General features: G+C 37.1%; 1 protein-coding gene across 2 annotated transcripts in view; it reads right to left on the bottom strand.

Annotated features, from left to right (window-relative positions):
- Positions 1 to 6322: 6322 nt before the first annotated feature.
- The window catches only part of LOC128640300 (transient receptor potential cation channel subfamily V member 6-like), a 114679-nt gene continuing 102697 nt past the window's right edge, over positions 6323 to 18304 (bottom strand). For both annotated transcript variants that reach the window (XM_053692791.1, XM_053692792.1), the window contains exons 13-15: positions 15926 to 16194; positions 14770 to 14876; positions 6323 to 7445 (exon numbers count right to left, since the gene is read on the bottom strand). In XM_053692791.1, coding sequence (XP_053548766.1) covers positions 6692 to 7445; positions 14770 to 14876; positions 15926 to 16194 — 1130 coding nt within the window. In that variant the 3' untranslated portion in view covers positions 6323 to 6691. The remainder of the gene's footprint in view (positions 7446 to 14769; positions 14877 to 15925; positions 16195 to 18304) is intronic.

Raw genomic sequence — 18304 nt, 5'->3', positions numbered from 1 at the left:
GTTTAAACCTATAATAGTCTGTATGGAGGCTGTATGAGCCTATAAGAGCCTGTTTAAACCTATAAGATTCTGTATGGACACAGGTTTTCTTTATTTTTTAATTATTTAAAAAACAAATGTTCCTGTAAACACTTTTGTGTTAATGCTTGTAGGAGGTGTCACTGTTCACCAATAAAGCTTTGAGAATGTTCCTTATCAGCCAATGAGGTTCTGTCCCTCAGACTAGTTCACATTCTGCTAGAATTCTACTCAAAATAAATAGCTTTTAGTTAACACTTGTAATGACCGAAGTTCGAGTGTCAGATTTCTTTCAGTTACATAGATAAGCGGGGATTCTTAAGTAATGGTTGGTTCCTGTTAATGCTTAATCAAGACATGGTGCGCTGTTTATAAGGGAGGTACTTTTACAGATCCTGAAAAATAACTCAGTCTCATTTAAACTAAAAATGTAAATGCTGTAACATTGTCTATAGATAGCTATTTGAACAAGAGGCAACATCAGAAATCATCTTTTCTGTTGAGTGAGAAAGAAATAGCTTAGGGTGTTCATGCAGGAGCTTTGAATACAATGAACTGGTATCAGCTGTTTGCTTCATACATTGGGGTAGATTTATCATATCCCAGGCGGACATGATTCGCTATAGCGAATCATGTCCGCCCTGCTTTGCCGATAGCATAAGCTGTTGGTATTTAACATTGCACAAGCAATTTTGGTGAACTGCTTGTGTAATGCCGCCTCCTGAAGATTCGTGGTCAATTAGCCGCTAGCAGGGGGTGTCAATCAACCCGATCGTATATGATCGGGTGGATTGCTGTCTGCCGCCTCAGAGTTGGCAGATGAGTTAAGGAGTAGCGGTCTCTGGCACGGAAAGAGTTTCATTCAGGGCCATTCGGCCCTTGTTAAATCGGCCTCATTGTATCTTTAAAGGGACAGTCTACACCAGAATTTTTATTGTTTTAAAAGATAGATAATCCCTTTATTATCCATTTCCCAGTTTTGCATAACTAACACATTTATAATAATATACTTAACCTCTGTGATTATCTTGTATCTAAGCCTCTGCAAACTGCCCCTTTTTTCAGTTCTTTTGACAGACTTGCAGTCTAGCCAATCAGTGCCTGCTCCCAGATAACTTCTCGTGCACGAGCACAGTGTTATCTATATGAAATATGTGAACTAACACCCTCTAGTGGTGAAAAACTGTTAAAATGCAATCTGAAAGAGGTGGGCTTCAAGGTCTAAGAAATTAGCATATGAACCTCCTAGGTTAAGCTTTCAACTAAGAATACCAAGAGAACAAAGCCAAATTGGTGATAAAAGTAAATTGGAAAATTGTTTAAAATTACATGCTCTATCTGAATCATGAAAGTTTATTTTGGCCTAGACTGTCCCTTTAACTATACAGCATAAATGACTCTCTATATTGTAGGGTTGCTTAAAACTAGCTCAAGGACCATTAAACACATTATAATATCATAAACAATGCATAATTAAAAAGACATTGCAAATGAGTAGCAACATTTTTTCTGATAAAGTTATTTCCAATTTCCTTTCCACTGCAGCATGGGACAGCCATCCACCAATCACAAAATGCATGTATACATATATTCTGTAAATTCTTGCACTTGCTCACTAGGAGCTGGTGCCTCAGAAGTATATTATATAACAAATATTGTACACATTTAGATAATGGACGTGAATTAGAAACTTGTTTGCCTCTACATGCTTGCTCTACCTAAATCATGAAAGTTTAATTTTGTCTTTAGTGTTCCTTTACAAATGGCTAATCTTCCCTTACTAGCTTTTCTATATGATTGTTTCACCAATGCAGGAATGAGTTGAGTAAAGATAGGGGCAGCTATTGTAACAAACAGCTGGGAGGGATGTTATGGTTAGTGTTAATTGCTGTATGGATTCAAGTTTGAGTATTTTGCTATAGGGAATGTTATAGTTATGTTTAATAGTTTAACACTATATTATGGAAACTATTTTTAGAAAGTCTCTCGGCTAGATTTGGAGTTCGGCGGTAAAAGGGCTGTTAACGCTCCGCAGGTTTTTTTCTGGCCGCACCATAAATTTAACTCTGGTATCGAGAGTTCAAACAAATGCTGCATTAGGCTCCAAAAAAGGAGCGTAGAGCATTTTTACCGCAAATGCAACTCTCGATACCAGAGTTGCTTACGGACGCGGCCGGCCTCAAAAACGTGCTCGTGCACGACTCTCCCATAGGAAACAATGGGGCTGTTTGAGCTGAAAAAAAACCTAACACCTGCAAAAAAGCAGCGTTCAGCTCCTAACGCAGCCCCATTGTTTCCTATGGGGAAACACTTCCTACGTCTGCACCTAACACTCTAACATGTACCCCGAGTCTAAACACCCCTAGCCTTACACTTATTAACCCCTAATCTGCCGCCCCCGCTATCGCTGACCCCTGCATTACACTTTTAACCCCTAATCTGCCGCTCCGTAAACCGCCGCCACCTACGTTATCCCTATGTACCCCTAATCTGCTGCCCTAACATCGCCGACCCCTATGTTATATTTATTAACCCCTAATCTGCCCCCCACAACGTCGCCGACACCTACCTACACTTATTAACCCCTAATCTGCCGAGCGGACCTGAGCGCTACTATAATAAAGTTATTAACCCCTAATCCGCCTCACTAACCCTATCATAAATAGTATTAACCCCTAATCTGCCCTCCCTAACATCGCCGACACCTACCTTCAATTATTAACCCCTAATCTGCCGACCGGAGCTCACCGCTATTCTAATAAATGTATTAACCCCTAAAGCTAAGTCTAACCCTAACACTAACACCCCCCTAAGTTAAATATAATTTTTATCTAACGAAATAAATTAACTCTTATTAAATAAATGATTCCTATTTAAAGCTAAATACTTACCTGTAAAATAAATCCTAATATAGCTACAATATAAATTACATTTATATTATAGCTATTTTAGGATTAATATTTATTTTACAGGCAACTTTGTAATTATTTTAACCAGGTACAATAGCTATTAAATAGTTAAGAACTATTTAATAGTTACCTAGTTAAAATAATAACAAATTTACCTGTAAAATAAATCCTAACCTAAGATATAATTAAACCTAACACTACCCTATCAATAAAATAATTAAATAAACTACCTACAATTACCTACAATTAACCTAACACTACACTATCAATAAATTAATTAAACACAATTGCTACAAATAAATACAATTAAATAAACTATCTAAAGTACAAAAAATAAAAAAGAACTAAGTTACAGAAAATAAAAAAATATTTACAAACATAAGAAAAATATTACAACAATTTTAAACTAATTACACCTACTCTAAGCCCCCTAATAAAATAACAAAGACCCCCAAAATAAAAAATTCCCTACCCTATTCTAAAATACAAAAATTACAAGCTCTTTTACCTTACCAGCCCTGAACAGGGCCCTTTGCGGGGCATGCCCCAAGAATTTCAGCTCTTTTGCCTGTAAAAAAAAACATACAATACCCCCCCCCCCCCCAACATTACAACCCACCACCCACATACCCCTAATCTAACCCAAACCCCCTTAAATAAACCTAACACTAATCCCCTGAAGATCTTCCTACCTTGTCTTCACCATCCAGGTATCACCGATCCGTCCTGGCTCCAAGATCTTCATCCAACCCAAGCGGGGGTTGGCGATCCATAATCCGGTGCTCCAAAGTCTTCCTCCTATCCGGCAAGAAGAGGACATCCGGACCGGCAAACATCTTCTCCAAGCGGCATCTTCTATGTTCTTCCATCCGATGACGACCGGCTCCATCTTGAAGACCTCCAGCGCGGATCCATCCTCTTCTTCCGACGACTAGACGACGAATGACGGTTCCTTTAAGGGACGTCATCCAAGATGGCGTCCCTCGAATTCCGATTGGCTGATAGGATTCTATCAGCCAATCGGAATTAAGGTAGGAATATTCTGATTGGCTGATGGAATCAGCCAATCAGAATCAAGTTCAATCCGATTGGCTGATCCAATCAGCCAATCAGATTGAGCTCGCATTCTATTGGCTGATCGGAACAGCCAATAGAATGCGAGCTCAATCTGATTGGCTGATTGGATCAGCCAATCGGATTGAACTTGATTCTGATTGGCTGATTCCATCAGCCAATCAGAAAATTCCTACCTTAATTCCGATTGGCTGATAGAATCCTAGCAGCCAATCGGAATTCGAGGGACGCCATCTTGGATGACGTCCCTTAAAGGAACCGTCATTCGTCGTCTAGTCGTCGGAAGAAGAGGATGGATCCGCGCTGGAGGTCTTCAAGATGGAGCCGGTCGTCATCGGATGGAAGAACATAGAAGATGCCGCTTGGAGAAGATGTTTGCCGGTCCGGATGTCCTCTTCTTGCCGGATAGGAGGAAGACTTTGGAGCACCGGATTATGGATCGCCAACCCCCGCTTGGGTTGGATGAAGATCTTGGAGCCAGGACGGATCGGTGATACCTGGATGGTGAAGACAAGGTAGGAAGATCTTCAGGGGATTAGTGTTAGGTTTATTTAAGGGGGTTTGGGTTAGATTAGGGGTATGTGGGTGGTGGGTTGTAATGTTGGGGGGGGGGTATTGTATGTTTTTTTTTACAGGCAAAAGAGCTGAAATTCTTGGGGCATGCCCCGCAAAGGGCCCTGTTCAGGGCTGGTAAGGTAAAAGAGCTTGTAATTTTTGTATTTTAGAATAGGGTAGGGAATTTTTTATTTTGGGGGTCTTTGTTATTTTATTAGGGGGCTTAGAGTAGGTGTAATTAGTTTAAAATTGTTGTAATATTTTTCTTATGTTTGTAAATATTTTTTTATTTTCTGTAACTTAGTTCTTTTTTATTTTTTGTACTTTAGATAGTTTATTTAATTGTATTTATTTGTAGCAATTGTGTTTAATTAATTTATTGATAGTGTAGTGTTAGGTTAATTGTAGGTAATTGTAGGTAGTTTATTTAATTATTTTATTGATAGGGTAGTGTTAGGTTTAATTATATCTTAGGTTAGGATTTATTTTACAGGTAAATTTGTTATTATTTTAACTAGGTAACTATTAAATAGTTCTTAACTATTTAATAGCTATTGTACCTGGTTAAAATAATTACAAAGTTGCCTGTAAAATAAATATTAATCCTAAAATAGCTATAATATAAATGTAATTTATATTGTAGCTATATTAGGATTTATTTTACAGGTAAGTATTTAGCTTTAAATAGGAATCATTTATTTAATAAGAGTTAATTTATTTCGTTAGATAAAAATTATATTTAACTTAGGGGGGTGTTAGTGTTAGGGTTAGACTTAGCTTTAGGGGTTAATACATTTATTAGAATAGCGGTGAGCTCCGGTCGGCAGATTAGGGGTTAATAATTGAAGGTAGGTGTCGGCGATGTTAGGGAGGGCAGAATAGGGGTTAATACTATTTATGATAGGGTTAGTGAGGCGGATTAGGGGTTAATAACTTTATTATAGTAGCGCTCAGGTCCGCTCGGCAGATTAGGGGTTAATAAGTGTAGGCAGGTGGAGGCGACGTTGTGGGGGGCAGATTAGGGGTTAATAAATATAACATAGGGGTCGGCGATGTTAGGGGCAGCAGATTAGGGGTACATAGCGATAACGTAGGTGGCGGCGATTTGCGGTCGGAAGATTAGGGGTTAATTATTTTAAGTAGCTTGCGGCGACGTTGTGGGGGGCAAGTTAGGGGTTAATAAATATAATATAGGGGTCGGCGGGGTTAGGGGCAGCAGATTAGGGGTACATAAGTATAACGTAGGTGGCGGTCGGCAGATTAGGGGTTAAAAATTTTAATCGAGTGGCGGCGATGTGGGGGGACCTCAGTTTAGGGGTACATAGGTAGTTTATGGGTGTTAGTGTACTTTAGGGTACAGTAGTTAAGAGCTTTATAAACCGGCGTTAGCCAGAAAGCTCTTAACTCCTGCTTTTTTCAGGCGGCTGGAATCTTGTCGTTAGAGCTCTAACGCTCACTGCAGAAACGACTCTAAATACCAGCGTTAGAAAGATCCCATTGAAAAGATAGGCTACGCAAATGGCGTAGGGGGATCTGCGGTATGGAAAAGTCGCGGCTGTAAAGTGAGCGTTAGACCCTTTAATCACTGACTCCAAATACCAGCGGGCGCCCAAAACCAGCGTTAGGAGCCTCTAACGCTGGTTTTGACGGCTACCGCCGAACTCTAAATCTAGGCCTCTGAAAGATGGTCATAGTGCTGCTATTATTTATTACCATAGTTCACACAGCTCTCTGTCACTAAGAAAGAGACACTGAGAATGACCCAGTTATTACAATTATATAGCTTATAGCATCTGTTTATAAATTCAAGTATTGTAATAAAAATAATTAAACACTGGTAAAATATTGAATTAAATCCATTGTATCCAGAGAGATTATGCCCTATGACTACAATGACTTTACTCTATATTTATTTATTAATAATTTAACTTTGTTCAGAAGTTCTTGAGAATACTGATGACTAAATGTCACAATGAAAAAAACAACAACTTAGTTTTGCTACTTCAGGTGTATTGTTCCTTAAACTTTTGAAATGTCTGTTTTCCATTTATTGAAGTTACCAGACAAGTGACTGGTTTCAGAGTAAATAATGGATTTGGTTCTTCAATGCAGTAAACATTTAATTAACCAAAGTGTCAGACATGATGGATTTCTTCTTCAGAGTCATCTGAGCTTTGGTCTTGTTTTTGTCCGCGTAGCTGTTCTAAGGTAGCTGACCGTAAAATTTGCCAGCCTCTGCCATAACCTGTCCTTTTTGGGCTTTTTTCAGCCTGTGAAGATTCAAAGTCTGATGTTATACGTATCTTTGGAAGCTCAAAATGTGGTTGATAGACAACAACTGGTTCTAAGCCACTGTTCTTTGATAAGAGTCTACGTGGTGTTTGATAAGCTGAGATGTTCTGTTTCTCTATATCTGCATGTATCTTTGTTTGATTGTTCTGGCTAGATACAGAGGTCTCTGAGTATTGAATAGAAAATTTGTTAGTGAATGTTTTTGAATTTTCTCTTGCTTCTGAGATTTCAATGTATTCAATGTCCTCCGAATACTGAGATGAAGATAAGTTGTAAGTTGTTTTTGGAGATGGTCTTGTTTCATGACTTGTGTTATGTATCTGACTGAAAGGGCGCACATCGATATCAGGTGGTTTTAGATAATTCATCTTATTCACTTTCTCAGCTGTGTGCACTTGAAACAAATTAACCAAACCTTGATCAGGAGCTATTGAGCTCTGGGAGACACTATCATTTTTACTTGTTGATAGGTGCATTGAATTGTAGGACTTTTCTGATTTATGTGTCTGCTTCTCTGTATTTTCACCTTCTGGTCCTTGAAAAGCCTCGATGTAACGCCTTATTTTCTGCTGGGTCAAGTCTCTACGGGCCACCACCCTACAACACAACAAATAGTTTATTATAAACATATATTCATTCCTTAATATTAATCTTCTCCCCTTTAAAATATACATATCACAGGCATCCAAGAGTATAACAAGTGTTTTCACAGCCAACAAAATTATCCCGTTACATTGCTTCACAGTCAACATATTGTGCCCACGGTGACATAATGGTTAAGATATTTAGACAAATTTACAGGCAAGAAGCATATAACCATATGTCAAGGTACACTTTTGTGCACAGACCTCAATAAACCTCCCAAAAATAAATTTATTTACTCACATCTACCATGTGTATAAAAAAAACTTCTAAAATAATTACTACATTACAAAATCTAAGGATGCCACTTTCAACAGAAGGAAAAAGAAATATCTAAAAATACTTATTGACATTTAAATATTAAATGTAACATTTAAGTAATACATTTACTTATACCCATACACTTACACTGAAGTAATTGAAAACCAACATTTGAATATTGACACTTTAACTCAGTAAAAATGATGACACCTCTTTATCTCAAACATTTTGGCGAAGTTAAATATAAAATATTACAGGCTCTTATCTGTAATACTGGCTGTGACTGGCAGTATGTAGTATATAATATGTACAAAGGGACGCTTAGCACAACACTACATCTGGAAGTAAATGGGCTTCAACAATTTCCTCACTGGCAGGTTAGTTGTCACACTTTTTGCTAAAGATATTTTGACATAAATTTTATATTTATATAAATACTTAAATGGACATTAAACACTAAATAAATGCTATATATAATTGTAACATTACTGTTCCTTTAAGAGATGTTTCATTTCAGCCTCTTTCTCAATTTTTCTCCCTTTTATAAGCATCATTTTACCTAGGTTCTTTGCTTGGTATTGTGTGTCTCTGACTTTGGGGCATATGTATCAAGCTCCGAATAGAGCTTGATGCCCCGTGTTTTTAGCGAGCCTGCAGGCTCACCAGAAACAGCAGTTATGAAGCAGCGGTCACAAAGACCGCTGCTCCATAACCTGTCCGCCTGCTCTGAGCAAACGGACAGACATCGCCGGAAATCAACCCGATCGAGTACGATCGGGTTGATTGACACCCCCTGCTGGCGGCCGCGAGTCTGCAGGGGGAGGCGCTGCACCAGCAACTCTTGTGAGCTGCTGGTGCAATGCTGAATATGGCGAGCGTATTGCTCGCCATATTCAGCGAGGTCTGGCTGACCTGATCCACAGTGTCGGATCCGGTTCACCAGACCTTGATAACTATAGCCCTCTATGTCAAATAGCCCAACCTTGTTACGCTCTGTTTCGGATCAACCTCTCAGACTATTGCAACTCTTGTTGTGCACTTCAACTTAAAACCATTTACTCTTGTTGTAGATATTAGCTCTCCTTACCTTTTGGAATATTTATTGCCTATTAACGGGATTGCCGAAACCCGTCTCCGGGAATCTGGAAAAAACTGATCTCAGGTGACGTCATGAGCGGCCGCTCCAACCACTTCCACACTCCTCACGCTGATTGTGTCAGCAGATCCCCGAGTCTTAATCTGCATCTCACTACTACCACTTCCATGCTCCATACGTTGTTTGTATCAGCTGTACTTTGAGTTTCTATCAGCAGCCCGCACCAATGGTTACAGTGTTGCAACTCCAACCAGCAAGATCATCAGCATATCCTTTGATATATTTGGGTAAGCTTATTCCATTCAATTTATCTTAAGTTTATACGGTCTGCTTTCTCTGTGTACTATTCTTCAAAGGTCACAATATTTACAAAATACATATGTATACTACGATTAATGGTTATTGTCATTATCATCCACTATATGTTAATGAGACACCATTTATCAAGAATAAAGTTCTATCTCCAATTTGTTAATGTCTTAAGATCTAAGACCTTAATAAATGGTAAAGGTACACACCTACTCATATAACCATTTAAAGGTATATACACTAATAAATTATTCCACCACATGGCAATAAAGGATTATCTAACTTTAGTAATAACTTTTATTTGGGTTATTACAGAAATGCCAAGCCAACAAAAAGAAATAGATCCTGTGGAACTCTCAAATTATGTTGTGACATTAGGACAAAAGGTTGATCAACTTAATCAGGGTCTTAGGGATTTGCAGGTGGAAAATCAAACACTTAAGAATATAATTAAAGAAGGGATAAAACCTATAACCTCCCAAACTGAGACAATATATGAACCCCCTGTTAGTCCACCAGAAAAAATTTCTGGTGACAGGAAACAATTTAGACAATTCCTTAACTCATGTATATTATTTTTTACCTCAAAACCAAAGCCTTTAGCACTGAGAAAATCAAAGTCTTGGTGGTTATATCATATCTCAGGGGAGAGCCTAGGGCATGGGCAGACTCACTTTTTGAGCAAAATGATCCTATGCTAAATTCAATCGATTAATTTTTTAAAGGTCTATCCTCATTATATGTAGACCCACATAGACAGCTTACCGCTGATAATAAATTAAGAGCTCTTAAACAACAGAAAAGAGCAGTAGAAGACTACATCTCAGAGTTCAAAATATGGCAAAGGGATTCTAGTTGAAACCAAATATCCTTAAGAAATCAATTCAGGATAGGCTTAGCTGAATCCATTAAGGATGAATTAGCCAGAATTGATTTGCCAGAAAATGTAGAAGATCTAATGCAGCTCTCTATAAAGATAGATCATAGAATTAGGTAAAGAAAATTAAAGAAGTTTTCCCATGACTCAGGCACCAGATCTACTGACCACAGAACACCATTACAAACTTCCAAAGGCTGTGATGAACCAATGGATATTGGAGTGATCAGAGAACCATTATCACCTGAGGAAAAACTCAGACACAGGTCTAATAACTTATGCCTGTATTGTGGCTCAAAAGAGCATGAAGTGTCTGTCTGCCCATTACTCAAAAAAAACTAAAAAGGGTAAGGCAAATTCAGACGAAATTAATAAATCATTTAGTAATAGTCAACTAACAAACTGTTTAATTCCTATATCTCTACAGTGGGATCAACAACAATACCACTCTGAAGCAGTCATTGACTCTGGTGCCTATTCATGTTACATTGATTCAGCATTTGTAAACAAAAATAAAATTCCACTTATTGCCAAAACTAAACCTGTTATGGTGCATCTTATTGATGGGAAACAGTTAGAGTCAGGACCCATAACACACCAGACAGTACCGTTATTAGTCACCACACATAACCAACACTGAGAATATATTTTTTTGATATATTATACTCCCCCATATTTCCAATTGTAATGGGGTTACAGTGGCTTAGGTTACACCAGTCTACTATCCATTGGGTAACTAACAACATAGAATACACTTCCAAATATTGTGAAACAACTTGTTTCCCTCAAGTTCCCATATTATCAGTTTTAGAATCTAATATACCTATCGAATATCAAGATCTTAGCCAGGTGTTTAGTAAAAAAGAGGAAGAAACTCTGCCTCCTCACAGGCCATATGACTGCCCCATAGATCTCGTTCCTGGATCAGATATACCATACGGACATATCTTTCCATTATCTGAACCTGAGTTGTTAGATCTTAAGGCCTATATTAATGAGAATGTGCGAAAAGGATTCATAAGACCCTCAACATCACTAGCAGGAGCGGGTATATTCTTTGTAAGGAATAAAGACCATACCCTACGCCCTATAGTTGATTATAGAGAGCTTAACAAAGAACGATAAAAAATTGCTACCCACTGCCTTTTGGCTTATGCAATGCCCCGGCGACATTTCAAAGATTCTTAAATGACATTTTTAGAGATTTACTCGATACATCAATGGATATCCTCATCTACTCATCCAACATGCAGGAACATGTAAAACATGTTAGAACTGTTCTTACTAGACTTCAGGCACACAGTTTATATGCTAAATTTGAAAAGTGTATATTTCATACCCAAGATATAACATTCTTAGCTTATCATATAACAGCTAATGGCATTTCAATGGAATCTAATAAAATTCAAGTGGTACTAGATTGGCCAACAACCAAGAATAAAAAAGATGTACAGAAATGTTTAGGTTTTTCAAACTTTTACCATAAATTCATTAAGGATTTTGCTTGTATAACTAAACCGCTCACAGAATTGACAAAATCTAAGATACCCTTTTCATGGACACAGTCTACTGAAGATGTTTTCCTTTATTTAAAGACCTGTTTCATAACAGCACCTATACTCAAATTCCCTAATTCCAAACTACAGTATATTTTAGAAGTTGATGCTTCACATTATGCAATTGGTGCAATATTATCACAGCATCCGTCATCCCAAGAACCTATACATCCCATAGCTTACTATTTACGGGTATTAACATCCTCCAAGCTCAACTTTCATTTCAGGGAGAAAGAATTATTAGCTATGAAGGCAGCACTCAAACATTGGAGGCATTTGTTCAAAGGAACTGAAATTCCTATACAGATCTTCACAGATCATAGGAATCTTCAATATTTAAAGACCCATCGTACCCTCACTTCCAGACAAGTCAGATGGAGTTTATACTTTTCAAGATTTCTTTACACTATTACATACAGGCCTGCAATAAAAAATACTAAGGCCGATTTCCTATCCACGTTACCAGAAAAACCAAAAGACCTCCAGCCATACGGAACAATTATTCCAGAGAATTGTTTTCAAGATTTCCTGGGAATAACCTGTGAAGAAGGAAGAGATTTTCAAGCTGAACAAGCGTCTGATAAGACAATCCCAAGAGATAAGTTGTATAAAGAGGCTGATGGATTATACTATTTCTCTAATAGACTCTACGTTCCACCTAACCTCAGAAATCCACTTCTCAACAGAATGCATGATACACTATTTGCTGGTCATCCAGGAGTCCAAAGAACTCTTGAACTAACCAAGAGATCCTATTGGTGGCCCAAAATGCATAAACACATAACAGAATACATACAAACATGTGAAGTATGTACCACAAGTAAAATTGATAAACAATTTTCATTACCAATTCCTGATAAACCATGGACACATATAGCTACAGATTTCATATTAGATTTACCTATCTTTAATAATAAAAAGACCATCATGGTAGTGGTAGACCTTTTCACCAAGGTGACACATTTTATTCCTTTCCATAAACTGCCAACATCTATGGAAACTGCAACTCTGTTAATCGAACATGTGATTAAGTTACACGGTATACCTCACTCAATAACTACTGACAGGGGTACACAATTTACTTCCCGTTTATGGAAGGAACTTTGTTCTGCTCTACAAATTGAAAGACGACTTAGCACTGCTTTCCATCTGCAAACAAATGGTCAAACTGAGCGTACCAACCAATGGTTAGAAGAATACCTAAGGTGTTATGTCTCGCAACATCAAAATATCTGGTCAATCTTGCTCCCTTTGGCTGAGTTTGCTCACAACAACACACAGTTCTTCAATAAAAACTACACCTTTCTTTGCTAATTATGGGTTTCATCCAACCTTTCATTTGAATCCACAAAAAGAAAGTTCTTGTCCAGTTGTCAATGACGCAACGAATACCATAGCTGAAACCTTTTCAATTTTGGCTGACAATATAAAAACAGCTCAACATAGACAAAGGGTATATTACAACTTAAGAAGGAGACCTGCTCCTAATTATTCAATTGGAGATTTAGTTTGGCTCTCAACTAAAAATCTTCGCCTAACAACTCCAAGCAGAAAACTTAACAAATTTTTTATTGGACCTTTCCCGGTCATTAAAATCGTTAATGCAAATGCGGTAACTTTGGATTTACCCTCCCACTATAAAATTCATCCTACATTTCACGTTCACTTACTTAAGCCATAGAAAGCACTCAGGACAGGATCTGGACACTCTTCTCACCAATTACCTATTGAGTCTGATCGTGAATTTGAAGTTCATAGTATTTTAGACTCTAGGAAGGTTTCTGGTAGATTGCAGTATTTGGTCCGCTGGAAGGGCTACTCATCGGAAGACGATTCATGGGAACCTTCAGCCAACCTCTCAGCACCACGCTTGGTTTCCCTTTTCCACAGACGTAACCCTGACCATCCACATTCTTGAACCTTGGAGTGGTTCATTTTGAGGGGGTCCTCTGTAACATTACTGTTCCTTTAAGAGCTGTTTCATTTCAGCCTCTTTCTCAATTTCTCTCTCTTTTATAAGCATCATTTTACCTAGGTTCTTTGCTTGGTATTGTGTGCCTCTGACGTTGTGTCAAATAGCCAGCCTTGTTACGCTCTGTTTTGGATCAACCTCTCAGACTATTGCAACTCTTGTTGTGGACTTCAACTATTGCAACTCTTGTTGTAGATAATAGCTTTCCTCTCCGGGAATCTTGAAACAGCTGATCTCAGGTGACGTCATGAGCGGCCGCTCCAACCACTTCCACACTCCTCACGCTGATTGTGTCAGCAGATCCCCAAGTCTTAATCTGCATCTCACTACTACCATTTCCGTGCTCCATACGCTGTTTGTATCAGCTGTACTTTGAGTTTCTATCAGCATCCCGCACCAATGGTTACAGTGTTGCAACTCTAACCAGCAAGATCATCAGCATATCCTTTGATATATTTGGGTAAGCTTATTCCATTCAATTTATCTTAAGTTTATGCGGTCTGCTTTCTCTGTGTACTATTCTTCAAAGGTCACATTATTTACAAAATACATCTGTATACTACGATTAATGGTTATTGTCATTATCATCCACTATATGTTAATGAGACACCATTTATCAAGAATAAAGTTCTATCTCCAATTTGTTAATGTCTTAAGATCTAAGACCTTAATAAATGGTAAAGGTACACACCTACTCATATAACCATTTAAATGTATATACACTAAGAAATTATTCCACCACATGTCAATAAAGGATTATCTAACTTTAGTAATAACTTTTATTTGGGTTATTACAATAATGATGCATTCAAAGAAAAGATTAGTCTGAGAATAACATATAGATGTATTTTTAAAGTTTCATTAGCTGTTTAAATAGTGACAAAATATGTGTAAAGTTTTAGTGTCTATAAAACAATGGGAGCTGCCATGTTGTAACTTAGGTTACCTTCTCTGCTGTGGACAATTAGAGACAGTTATAAATAGGTCACTAGAGTGTGCAGCCAATGGCTGTGTGGAATATAAGTTCCCTGTACTTCCATTTCTAACAGGAAGTGAAATGCTCACAATTTCAGAATGGAATTACAGGAAAAAGGGGCAAAATAAATAATTAAAGTATATTGCAGACTTTGTTAATATATATATGATTTATCATTTTATATTACCATCTCAAAGTGTTTAATGTCCCTTTAAGGTGCCATTATACATACCGGAGATACCAATGGTTTCCAAGACCATATTCTGTCCCACAAACTCCGGATCTGGGCCAAAGGAATTGTGGTAGTTTCCTTTCAAGCATTACAGTGGTGGCAGCAACCTGAAAATTATAAAACGATATTAATAAGCATTAAGCAATAAAATTATCTTATGTAGAGAAAACAATGGGCTAAATGTACTAAGCAGTGTATGCTGCATTTGAGTCCTTGTAGGGATTTCCTCAATATAAGAAGAAGCAGTCAGCAGACTGATATATATATATATATATATATATATATATATATATATATATATATATATATACAAAAAAAGAAAATTTTGTCCTAGGTGAAGTACATAGGAATTAGGGATAGGCGAATATTTTTCAACATTGAAAAAAATGAAACAAATTTTAACACATCTGTTCATTCGTTTCAAATTTTGAATGTTTGTACAACATTCTAACATTCATTTAGTATATTAGTATTTCTAATGCTATCTTTAAATGTAATATTTGTTTTGAATTTTTCTAATTCTAATATTACATAATTCAAATTGACGTATGCAATATTCCAATTACAAAAATTAAAATTGATATATTTGTAATAGTATTTCTAATGCTGTCTTTAAAAGTTTAAATGTTGATATTCAACCTAATTATGAACATTCAAACATCAAAGTAACATTTAAAGATCAGAAACAACATTTGATTGCCAAATTTGAATTGATTTTTGTTCTTATCAACATTCAATTGACCGAAACGAATATCCACAGGACTATTCGTTCTATCAAGCGAATTGCACTATCACCACATTTGTCCATCCTAATAGGAATGTAAAATATTTATTACTTACTTCAGGTTAGTGCTGTAGGTCTAATGCGTGTCTGGTTAGTGCACAAGCGATAGATGTTAGGTTGTTTTTTCTAAATTGTTTGCTCTATTAGAGTCTATTGGGGAGAAGTTAACTTGGTCATAATATATAAAATCCTACAGTTAGCTCGCATCGGGTTTTCGCTCATGTGCAAATTTCTTACTTTCAACTTGTAATACGCAAGCTATCCTGCGCTTGTTACAAGTTTCCATTTAGAGTTAATATCGCTCAAGCGTGAGCACTAAATACCACTCCACTTATGATCTGGCCCAAAGTCTTTAAAGAATAAACCACATACCTGGGCTCTCCAGAGCTCATCCCTTTCCTGGGCCACCCGCCAGTGGGTGTCTCCCATCATTGCGATCAGCAAGTTCAGCATCAGAAGATTTGCAATGACAGTAAAGGTGAAGTAGATGATGCTGAAAATATATGGAAGGTCCACATCGTAGTTTGTGGGCGAGTTGATGACATTCAAAAATAATTCAAAGGTGGAAAACAAGGACATAGGATAGTCGTAGAAGTGCCCCAGCTGAGAAGGATCCTCTGTCTGGAAAATTGTATAAAATGCTTCCGAAATTGATTTCAAATAAGGAGAAAAGAAAGAAAAATTATAGTTAAAGGGTCTTTAATATCAAAAATGTTCTACCATACAGTTGAAAGCGAACTAAAGTAAAAATAATTTAATTAAGGTTAAGTTAAAACAGCTTATTCAGATTTTAAAAGAAAAAATAAATAAACATCTAATCTAGTGGGTACAGGCTCACTAACTGATAAGGAGCAGACCTACATTTCTATTGGTGGACAGCAACATTAGTATACAAAAAAATATTTTTCAGCACAGGTTTTTTTTTTTTTTAAATAAACAATTAATTAAAAAAGACAATATATTTTAAATTATTATCTTTTAAATACCACATAGAAACATAATCACCTAGATTACGAGTTTTGCATTAGCCTTAAAAAGCAGTGTTGAGGGGTCCCAACGCTGCTTTTTAACGCCCGCTGGTATTACGAGTCTTGCAGGAACAGGTGTACAGCTCACCTTTTTTTCGCGATTTTAACATACCGCAAATCCCCTTACGTCAATTGCGTATCCTATCTTTTCAATGGGATTTTCCAAACGCCGGTATTACGAGTCTTGGAAAAAGTGAGCGGTACAGCCTCTCCTGTCAAGACTCCTACCGCATTTAAAAGTCAGTAGTTAAGAGTTTTATAGGCTAACGCCGTAACATAAAATTCTTAACTAAAGTGCTAAAAAGTACACTAACACCCATAAACTACCTATTAACCCCTAAACCGAGCCCCCACATCGCAAACACTCTAATAAAAATTTTAACCCCTAATCTGCCGACCGGACATCGCTGACACTGTAATAAATATATTAACCCCTAAACCGCTGCACTCCCGCCTCGCAAACACTAGTTAAATTTTATTAACCCCTAATCTGCCATCCCTAACATCGCCGACACCTACTGTACCTACATTTATTAACCCCTAATCTGTCGCACCCAACGTCGCCGCTACTATATTAAAATTATTAACCCCTAAACCTAAGTCTAACCCTAACACCCCCCTAACTTAAATATAATTTAAATAAATCTAAATAAAATTACTACAATTAAATTCCTATTTAAAACTAAATACTTACCTGTTAAATAAACCCTAAGCTAGCTACAATATAACTAATAATTACATTGTATCTAGCTTAGGGTTTATTTTTGTTTTACAGCCAATCGGAAATTAAGGTAGGAAAAATCCTATTGGCTGATGCAATCAGCCAATAGAATTGAGCTTGCATTCTATTGGCTGATTGGAACAGCCAATAGAATGCAAGCTCAATCCTATTGGCTGATCGAGTTTTGCGTTATGGTGAAAAAGCAGCATTAGGCTTTTTTTTCACTACCGCTGGTATTACGAGTCTTGCAGGTATATCTGTACCGCACACTTTTTTGGCCATAACGCAACGTAACTACCGCAGCTTTCAAAAAGTCCTTTTTCAATGGGACTTCCACAGCGCCGGTATTATGAGTTTGCCTGTCCGGCCATAAAGTAAGCGGTACAGCCTATACCGTCAAGATGGCTTATATGTTACAGAGCTGTAGCATAAAACTCATATCTAAAGTGTTAAAAAGTACACTAACACCCATAAACTACCTATTAACCCCTAAACCGAGGCCCTCCTGCATCACAAACACTAAAATAACATTATTAACCCCTAATCTGCGGCTCCGGACATCACCGCCACTATAATAAACATATTAACCCCTTAACCACCACACTCCTGCATCGCAAACACTAGTTAAATATTATTAACCCCTAATCTGCTGTCTCTAACATCGCCGCAACCTACATTACTGTTTTTAACCCATAATCCGCTGTCCCCAAAATCGCTGCCACTATACTAAAGTTATTAACCCCTAAACCTAACCCTAAGTCTAACCCTAACACCCACTAACTTTAATATAATTAAAATAAATCTAAATAAAAATTACAATTAATACCTAAATAATTCCTATTTAAAACTAAATACGTAGCTATAAAATAAACACTAAGCTTGCTACAATATAACTAATAGTTACATTGTATCTATCTTAGGTTTTATTTTTATTTCACAGCTAAGTTTGTATTTATTTTAACTAGGTAGACTAGTTATTAAATAGTTATTAACTATTTACTA

Source organism: Bombina bombina, chromosome 9, assembly GCF_027579735.1.
Source record: "Bombina bombina isolate aBomBom1 chromosome 9, aBomBom1.pri, whole genome shotgun sequence".
Taxonomy (NCBI): domain Eukaryota; kingdom Metazoa; phylum Chordata; class Amphibia; order Anura; family Bombinatoridae; genus Bombina; species Bombina bombina.
Note: the sequence above shows the minus strand (reverse complement) of the source record. Positions and strands in the feature narration are given on the sequence as shown.